Source organism: Heliconius melpomene, chromosome 10 (assembly GCF_056956725.1).
Source record: "Heliconius melpomene rosina isolate 202511_hmr_F chromosome 10, ASM5695672v1, whole genome shotgun sequence".
NCBI classification, from domain to species: Eukaryota; Metazoa; Arthropoda; class Insecta; order Lepidoptera; family Nymphalidae; genus Heliconius; species Heliconius melpomene.
The window spans coordinates 8444705-8453816 of record NC_140398.1 but is presented as its reverse complement, the minus strand read 5'-3'; the positions used below and the strand labels follow the sequence as shown (position 1 = coordinate 8453816).

Sequence of the window (9112 nt, the reverse complement as noted above, 5' to 3'; positions counted from 1 at the left end):
CCCCTGCCAGACTACTCTAAAAAATACTATTTACTATTTTGAGCAATTTTAATTATATTAATTAGCATAAATGTAGAAATAAATTTTCAATTTTGTGTTACCGTTTAATCGTTAAATGTAATAAATAAGTATTTGTAATAATTTGTCTGTTTTATCTATCTAAGTTAAAATGTCAATTTGCAAACAAATATTTGATTGATTCCCATTGGAGTTTGGAGTTTTGTTATCTTTTATCAATGAGTTTTATTTCATTTATCATTCGACTCTTATCAGATAAAACGGCGCGAAGATAACATGTTTTTAAAACAAGAAATTTTTAAAGCAATATTGTTTAAAAATCCTGTAAAACTACCTTTATCCTATTGGATATTAGTTTGTATTAGATTTTTGTTAACTCTACTTCCACAAAGAGGATACATTCATCCCGACGAATATTTTCAAAATATAGAAGTCATAGCGGGTCTGTAAATAGTAAAAAAAAAAAAATTTAAAATCAAGCATTTAATCTCGTTGCACTTCATATTTTTATATAATTTTTTTCAGGAGACATTTTTATGATTGATGTAGCCAGGACCTGGGAATTTAATCTCAAATTTCCTATAAGGAATATTTTTGTACCTAAAATTATTTTCGGGCCACCTCTTAACTTTATACGCTTGGCAAATCCATATGCAAAAGAATATTTAAATATTGATCTCAAAACACCATATTATTTGCTTGTAATACCTAGATTATTTATTTGTTTACTTTCTCTTATTAATGATTATTGTTTATATAAAATATGCATTTTGTATGGTCAAAATTTTAAGAATAGGCTTAAGTTATTTGCTAGCTCTTATGTAGTACTTATATATTGTTGCAGAAGCTTTTCTAATTCTTTTGAAATGATATTTTTTGCAATACTGCTGTTGTTAGTGGCTGAATGTATGCACAAATCAGATAAGGTAATATATCATAATGAATTTTTAAATGAAAAATATATTCAAGCTAAAAGTCCTGTAGAGAGAGTAAAGATATTTAAGCTTCAAACACATTTACCAGATGTTTCATTGCACAGAGTTGTTTTAATTGCAACTGTAGTAGTAATAGGGATTTTTAACCGTCCAACCTTTGTTGGTTTTGCTTTCCCTCCTATTTTTTTTTGGTTACAAAGAGGTTTGGGCTCCAAAGTAGTTGGGTTTAAGGACTTTCACTACAGAATTTTCACATTAATTCTTTGTGGAATACCTATTACATTATTACTTATAATAATAGATTCTGGATACTATGGATACTTAACAATGGCTGATATTGAATCCATAAAATTATCTTGGGACAACTGGGTTGTTACACCTTTAAATTTTCTAAGATATAATTCAGACACAAAGAATCTCACTGAACATGGACTACATCCACGCTGGCTTCACATTGCTGTAAATGTGCCACTTCTGTTTAGTGTTTTGGGAATAATAGCCATTTTCATTTTATCTGTACAAACCTACAGGTAATGTATAATATTTTTACATTCTTAAATGCTACTGATATGTTTCATTGTTTCGTCAGAATGGCTTAAGCGAAAAAGTAAATATTCCACATAGTTTATTCATATTGCATCTGAAACTTCAACAACTTTCAACTTTTATATTTAATGATAATATGCTTATAAGCTTACATTTCTATTTCAGATTTACCCGTGGACAATATACCAAACTACCAAGGATTCAAAGCATTACAGGACTCATGCTCTTCTCGCTAGTGGTCCCCGTTGCATTACTATCATTATTTCCTCACCAAGAAGCTCGTTTCATCATACCTGTTTTAATACCACTAGTATATTTATATGGTAACAATTTATACCCCAATGATAGTGATTTACCAAGTTTTAAATGTTTGAAAAATTGCCTCTGCCTCATTTGGTATATTTCCAACATAATTTTGACAATATTCTTTGGATTTATCCACCAAGGTGGTTTATATCCATTCGCAAAAGATCTCCATAGAGAAATAAAAAATAATTATGGGTCACATATGCATGTTATTACCACTCATAGTTACAGTATTCCAACATTTTTACTACAATTAGAAAGTACATCGAAAATTTATAAAGATAAAAAATCTGGCTACAATTACAGACTTGCCCCAACAACTTTTATTTACAAATATGGATCAATGCCTATGAAGGAACTTTTTGTTAAAGTGGATGATGTTTTAGTTAATGCTGAACGGTTGTTACATAAGCACAAAAGAAAGTATAACTTTTATATTGCGTCACCGTGTTCTTTAGATATTCAAATAAAAAAAGAGGCTGCTAAATATGATTATATTAATTTAGTAGAGGATTTTACATACTACCCTCATTTTTGTTCGGAAGCATTACCGTCTTTCCCAGACAGGCATGATCAGTTCTGTTCTGAAAATAAAACAATAAAAGCGAATGAATCTCAAGCTGTAGATTTGACAATATTTGAAAGAATTTCATGTTATTTAAAAAAATTCTGCCTCCGAGTGTACAAAGTGAGCCCGTCGTCGAAAATACATACGGACGATTAGTATTCGGCCTTCGCTTTTTTTTTATTCGTGGCCATGCATTTGGGGTTGATATTATTTTTATTGTAATAATGCTTTTATTTTGGTAATCTCATTGTATTTGTATATCTTTATACGGTTAATCATATAAGTTATGACATAAATTGTGATATTTTTAGCTTTGTTTATAAATTATGTAAGCAAACACTGATACTGAGTAGGTATTACTTAATATGATTTATGGCAGCGCTGAAATATATTTTTAATATTGCTAACGCTGACATATTTTAATGTTTAATTTAAAAAATATATATTGTTACATATTTAGTGCCATAGAAATATTAATAAAACTACATCTGAAAAATGACTGTAAGTTGTAGAATTCTATGAAACAGAATATTCTTACGAGTGAAAACAGAATCTGAAAATTTTCAGAGAGTTTCATAGAATTCTATGAAATAACTTTTCTGCATATTTACATTTTTGTTATCTCCTTTGAATGTGATTAATATAATTATTATATAAACTATTGGCAACAATAATATCAGACTGTGTACACATTTCGCAGAGCTGCTTATCACCAAGACACAACACCCCAAACCACTTACATATATACAACAGCCACTAGATGTAAGCTTTGTTAAAAGTATAACTTGTACATATTTTTTTAAATTAAAAGCTTAACTTGTTTAAATTATAACGCTTAAATTTGGAAAGAAGATCGTTGGATACATATAATTCTTCCTTAGTAAACGCTTTATAAATAAAAGTATGATATTACTAAAATCACTTTTACTTTTCGACCTAATTCCTAATTTGAAAAAAGTTTAGTTTAAGTATAAAAGATATACTTTGTATAGTATTGAATATCGGTGTCTATTAATTTTTAAAAAGGAATAAAGGCCAGTCGTAGTGCAGGGGCACCAACATGCGACTGTAAACTACAGATTGTGGGTTCGATTCCCATCCGAGGATATTTTCATTTTTCCTTTTTGGTGAGATAGCAGAACGCGGCGTTGAATTTTGCTACTCGACACGCAATGCCTTCAGAATTCGGCGGAAAGTGGGGAACGGATTTCACTCTCCACTTCCGTTCAAGTGTCTTAACTTACTTTGCTATGTGCAGGATTCAGCGTGAATTTAAAAAAATATATTAGAGAGTATTGTTATAATTTATATTTGTGATTGATTGATTAATTTCTTATAGTATGGCGTTTCGAGTTGAGTTAGCAGTTGAGCATAATTCACTTCGCGTATTCGTGTTTTATGTGGCAATCGACTAAGATTTTTTCTGTTAAGGCTGTTTTAAGCCGAAAAATATCGTGACCACAAATATTGTCAATAAATGTGAATAACAGGACCACCAGACCACCACAATCATAGACAATACTTTTCTTGTTTGACATTTAACATAATATTGTATAAGTGGTTGTCAAACATATTTTCCTAAAATAATTTATTAAAACAATTGTAATATTGCAGTCACAACACAAGTATATTATTCATAAAATGACTAGTAATCACGAAGATAACGTTAGAGCGTCTCTCAGTTTATGTCTGAGAATTGTAAAATATTACGAATGGCTATTAGATTTATATGTTTTGGTTAGTAGTACATTTTTTTTTTTTAGAAAATATATTGCAAACTAATGATATACGTGCATAAATTTTATTAATATTTAATTAATACAAATAACCTTATAGGATTTCTTCGTAGACAGTCATTGGACGAAGCTACCCACCTTGTGGCAAGATTGTTTTGGCAAAATGGATCCACAAGACTTGGGCAATATTATTGCTGGTAAACAAACAAACCATATGTTACCACTATCTTTTTTGTCTTTATTAAAAGCTATTTCCACTTTGAGTATACCAAGGCAATCTACATACACAGAAGATAAAGAAGTTGAGAATGCTTCTAAATATGCTACCATTAATCACCCAAAACTGAAAAATCTGTTTTTGAAACATGTAAAACTAAAAAAAAGACATGAAATAAGCTTAATGTCAGATTTTGTTTGTGAAATTGCAAAGCAATGTAAATGTAATAGAGTATTAGACTTTGGATCTGGCATAGGACATCTTGTGAGGATATTGAGTTACAAATATAATATAGTAACAGTAGGCATTGAAATGCAAACTTTATTATCAGAGGAAGCTAGGTATGTTGGTATGTATGATTAAAAATATATTTTTAAATTTTTTTTTGTTTGTTTTTCATTTTATAATATTTTTTTTTGTTTTCTATTCTAATTTTTATGTTATCAATATAATGATATGTCATTAAATAAACTTCATCAGACTAATTGTGCTTATAGAAGGGCTTTTAATTATTATACATTTGTTTTTTTAGGAAACTTGATCTGGAGCTAGAATACACTGTAAAAAAATATGTTTCAGAGGAATCTATGTCCAAAATGCCTAGACCAATACACTGCAATATAGCTCTGTCTTCACTAGATCAATTAAATGGACTGAAGTTAGCTGAAAATATGGATCATTTTGGTCTTATTGGCTTGCACCCATGTGGAGACCTTGGTCCTTTGTTAATACAGCATTTTGTTACTTCAGATAAAGTGAAATTTATTTGTGTTGTTGGCTGCTGTTATATGAAACTGTCGAACAGTGGATATCCAATGAGTGTCTATGCTAAAAAACAAGATAGTTCATTATCATATGTCAGTAGAGAGATAGCATGCCATGCTATTGAAACATACACAAAGAAGTTGTGTGAAGGATATTACAAGGACTTAAAAGTATGATTCTTTTAAGTAATTTTAAAATTTAAAAAAACCTTAGAAGTTTATTTTTTCTTTTCTCTAAGCAACTATAGATGTGACTATTTCATGCCAATTTTAGCTTGGAATTTACACACTTTTCTTAAAAATATATCTTGACAGAGGGACTGACAGACAGATGGACAACAAGTTAATCCTATAAGGATTCTGATTTGTTTTTAAATTGAGGTATTGAACCTTAAAGAAAGTATCATTCAAACACTGTATACAGGTATTTTCTAAGTTTTACCACCAAACAATTTTTTTTCTCTAAACATTTTAGATGAAAAAGTTTCACCATTTTTTGTATTATTATATTATTGGTTTTTATGTATATTACATAAGTGGTAAATAATGAATAATTTTTAAAGGTACATGCTTATAGAGCAGCACTAGAAAAGTTGTTGGTGCAGTTAGATCCTCACCTAAGACATTTGCCAGTAAGGAGTGTTAAGCACACCCCCAACATGACATTTGAAAGGTTAGCATAGTAAAGTATGATTCTTAATACTTGGTTATATTTTTATTTTACTAAAAATATGTTAGATTTTTTTTTGTTGCTTGTTCTTGATAATTACTGATTGTAAATTTTGAGAAATTTTAGTTGAAATGTAAATAGTATATAAGATTGAGTGAGATCATTGTGGTACTGTGTTAAACACATTGAGGGTATAAAACGGAAAATATTATTCAAATTATAAATTTATTACATGTGTTTTCTAGCTATTGTACTGCGGCTCTTGAGAAATTATCATATGAATATCAAAATTTATATTATAAAAGTGTAGATGAAGACCTAAATCAATGGAAGAAAGTGGTGGTTATGTATACACTAAGGCTTATGCTGGCTCCGCTTGTGGAAACCATTATTTTATTAGATAGAATTTTGTATATCTTAGAAAATGGTATGTATTTGACTAAAATTAGTAAATTGTAATATTTTTAATAATTTATACAAATTTAACAATTTCATGTTCTGTTCTGTTATATTAAAATATATATATTTTTTATTATTTCTATGGTTAGATATTTTTCATAAATTTTGAAATACTAATGTAAAGTGTATCATTGTGATTCACCAGATTATTAATAACGTTATAATCAAGGTATAGGTAGGAAAAAATAAAGAATTTCATATAGACATTTAATAGAAGAAACAAAATACATCAAATACATTTATCATATATAACATTCACAATTTACACAACTTATATACAGATATACATAATAATGATTTCATCAGACCTCTTGATGTGGAATACAGAGGCTAGACAAATTATTATAGTTATTTTAACGAAAAATATTTAATATTAATAATTAGTTACTTTAATAATTTTTCGTTACTCTATTAGCTGCCATATTTTATATAGAATTAATATTTCTAAAACTTGTCAATTAGTAGAAAAATCAGATAATTTGATATAATAAAATTTTAAAATTTATTATCATAGTATAAATATTTTAAACAGTTATTTTTATATATCATTTTGATAGTGGTTCCCTATAAACAATATACTTATCCACCTCTGTCCTCTATATTCCACTCTCACTACGAAAAAGCTATAAAAATAATTTTGTATAAATAAAAATAATCTTTGGCACATAAATAATACTAAGAATCTTCTTAAAACTAAAAACATGCCCGTTTGGTCCGTTAGCCATATGTCAATTTTGTTTTACCATCTTATTTTGTTTTCTTGCTTATCGTGGGGGTCGTGGCGCCGCACGGCGTAAACGCATCTTGAGGGAATATTTTTTATTTCTTCGCTCTAGTATATTATCAAGACAAAGCGTTGTAATGAATTCCACCACACGACGCGCAATGTCTCGAACATTAGGCGGAAAGTGGAAAACGAAGAGTCTTAACAGTGTTGTGTCTTAAGAGTATATGTCCTATTCTTGCTATATGAGGAAAAGAAATATAAGATTTTATGAATATTTCAGGTATATCTTGTGCAATCTATCCTGTGTTTGATCCGGAGATATCTCCACGTAATCATATCATAGTGGGAAGAAAAACTTAATTTCAGTTTGTTGTAAAATAAAATTATATAACTATAAAGCTAAAGTTCTCAGCTTCACGCTGTACCCTGCAAGGGGCAGGTTAGGCAGACCCAGTCTGATGTTAAAAAAATAAACTTTACTTTAAGTGAAGTAATAAAATGTAGTATGATCTTTTAATAAATAACTTTATTTCATGTTTGTTGTTTTATTACTTAGGTACATGATAATTATTTGTTAAAAATTATTTTTAATGGAGTAGGTTTTTAATTAAAAACCAATCATATTTAATAATAAAAACTTTTTGAAGTAGTCGTAAAAATTTAGTATCAGCGAGAAGTTGGAAGATCTACTAAATAAGTATTAGGTACTGATAACTATCATGGTGTTATTTTGATGTTTTTGAGGCGTCTTAATATTCATTTAAGTATGTTTTATATTTTGATGTAAATTGATTGATATGATTTGAGCTTGAGATATTGAAATTGATTTGAGATATTGAAATTGATTTGAGATATTGAAATTGATTTGAGATGTTGAAATTGATTTGAGCGCCAATGGCGCGAGAAGACATTGAATTTACATTATTTGGAAGAATATGTACAGCGCAATTACAAGAAGTTTTCTTATGAACTAAATTAAACTCAATATACCTACTGAAGTTTTGGTTATGGAATATATATGTCGGATTTCGGAATGAGTTTTTTTTGTTTATACATTAATATGATTTAAGGTATTTCAGCTCGTATAAAAATCTAAGTTTCAAGTGTCTTGATTTATTTTAGTAATTGTAGTGACAAACATATGTAAAATATTGTATATAGCTGCCTTTTATGCTTTGTGCAAAAAGTTGGCGGTGTCTAATTAGTAACAATAGTTTTATGCTAAACATGACTCGTGACTAACAAAATATATTTTAACAAAATAAAAACAGGTAATAGTATCTATTTCTACTTATGTCTGTTGCTAAAAAATATTTTTTTCGTCACAAAAACTCCGAAGGAGCCTAAATAACATTATATATGTAACGTTATTGAAATTAAATCAGATTAGATTTTAGCAATCTTACTTTTGATTCTTCCCGAGTGAACAATACGTAAAATTTCAGAACACCTAACATCAACACGGCCACAACTCGTCGATCGTACTGTACGATATTTAGACACCACCAATACAATAAATATATATTTTTTAACAATAATCTTACCTGGATACACATTACGAACAAACATAAACATTAAAATAACAATATAGTCATCGGGAACCGGCATCAGGCTGTAGGCGGGAGCATGGGCGCGGGTTCGTCCTCCGAGTCGTCGGACTGCACGCGCGTGAAACGACGTCGTTCTAACAAACGACGTAATTTGAACTCGCTATGTCCGTAGTCCCAGCGACGGCGGCTTAGCGATTTGCGCCCTAGATTTTACATTATACAGATGCAATATATATATATGAGTAAGTACATACAAGTACAAATAAATTGTATTTGAGTTTATTTTTTCTTATTGTTTATCGGTTTGTTATATATTCCTAAAATAAATGACATTTCGTCATAAAATTACCTTTCAGTTATGATTGTGTACAAAAAAGCACTTTTGTTTGATGTTATTAGAAATACTGATATAACCAATTAAAATTTTACGATATAATTATACTTGTATTAATCATATTCTCACATATATGGTATTGTAATTATTATTCAATATGCGTTAAAATATAAAATTGAATATGCCTTTGTAATAAAAACAATTTTAAAATCTCGAGTGATTTAGTTTAGTTTATGAAAGATCTGAATTTGTTGTGAAAATTTACAAAAGATATAAAATGTC

General features: G+C 28.9%; 2 protein-coding genes across 7 annotated transcripts; both read left to right on the top strand.

The window, feature by feature from the left end:
* Window positions 1-164: 164 nt before the first annotated feature.
* Window positions 165-3291, top strand: PIG-Z (phosphatidylinositol glycan anchor biosynthesis class Z). 5 transcript variants are annotated; one of them, XM_085192238.1, is made up of 4 exons: window positions 327-460; window positions 863-944; window positions 1255-1483; window positions 1665-3291. In XM_085192238.1, the coding sequence occupies exons 3-4, from the start codon at window positions 1281-1283 to the stop codon at window positions 2527-2529; spliced, it is 1068 nt and encodes a 355-aa protein (XP_085048364.1). In that variant the 5' UTR covers window positions 327-460; window positions 863-944; window positions 1255-1280; the 3' UTR covers window positions 2530-3291. The 5 variants fall into 5 exon arrangements, with proteins under 5 accessions (XP_085048361.1, XP_085048364.1, XP_085048362.1 ...); XM_085192239.1 differs by lacking the exon at window positions 327-460 and adding an exon at window positions 588-719; XM_085192235.1 differs by having other exon boundaries at window positions 165-460; window positions 544-1483.
* Window positions 3292-3897: 606 nt separating this feature from the next.
* LOC146535438 (methyltransferase-like protein 25B) lies at window positions 3898-7480 on the top strand. Of its 2 annotated transcripts, none has more exons than XM_085192244.1 (6): window positions 3898-4110; window positions 4210-4667; window positions 4859-5261; window positions 5654-5763; window positions 6006-6187; window positions 7227-7480. In XM_085192244.1, exons 1-6 carry the CDS (start codon window positions 4015-4017, stop codon window positions 7304-7306), a joined length of 1329 nt encoding a protein of 442 aa, XP_085048370.1. In that variant the 5' UTR covers window positions 3898-4014; the 3' UTR covers window positions 7307-7480. The 2 variants fall into 2 exon arrangements, with proteins under 2 accessions (XP_085048370.1, XP_085048371.1); XM_085192245.1 differs by having other exon boundaries at window positions 3958-4110; window positions 4223-4667.
* The last annotated feature ends 1632 nt before the right edge of the window (window positions 7481-9112 follow it).

Bases quoted from the DNA above. Each gene is read 5' to 3' on its own strand.
- PIG-Z (XM_085192235.1), top strand. From the start codon at position 295: ATGTTTTTAAAACAAGAAATTTTTAAAGCAATATTGTTTAAAAATCCT. The intron at 461-543 runs GTCTGTAAATAG...AATTTTTTTCAG, and splicing joins AAATATAGAAGTCATAGCGG to GAGACATTTTTATGATTGAT. The intron at 1,484-1,664 runs GTAATGTATAAT...TTTCTATTTCAG, and splicing joins TTATCTGTACAAACCTACAG to ATTTACCCGTGGACAATATA.
- LOC146535438 (XM_085192244.1), top strand. From the start codon at position 4,015: ATGACTAGTAATCACGAAGATAACGTTAGAGCGTCTCTCAGTTTATGT. The intron at 5,262-5,653 runs GTATGATTCTTT...TAATTTTTAAAG, and splicing joins GATATTACAAGGACTTAAAA to GTACATGCTTATAGAGCAGC. The intron at 6,188-7,226 runs GTATGTATTTGA...TGAATATTTCAG, and splicing joins TTTGTATATCTTAGAAAATG to GTATATCTTGTGCAATCTAT.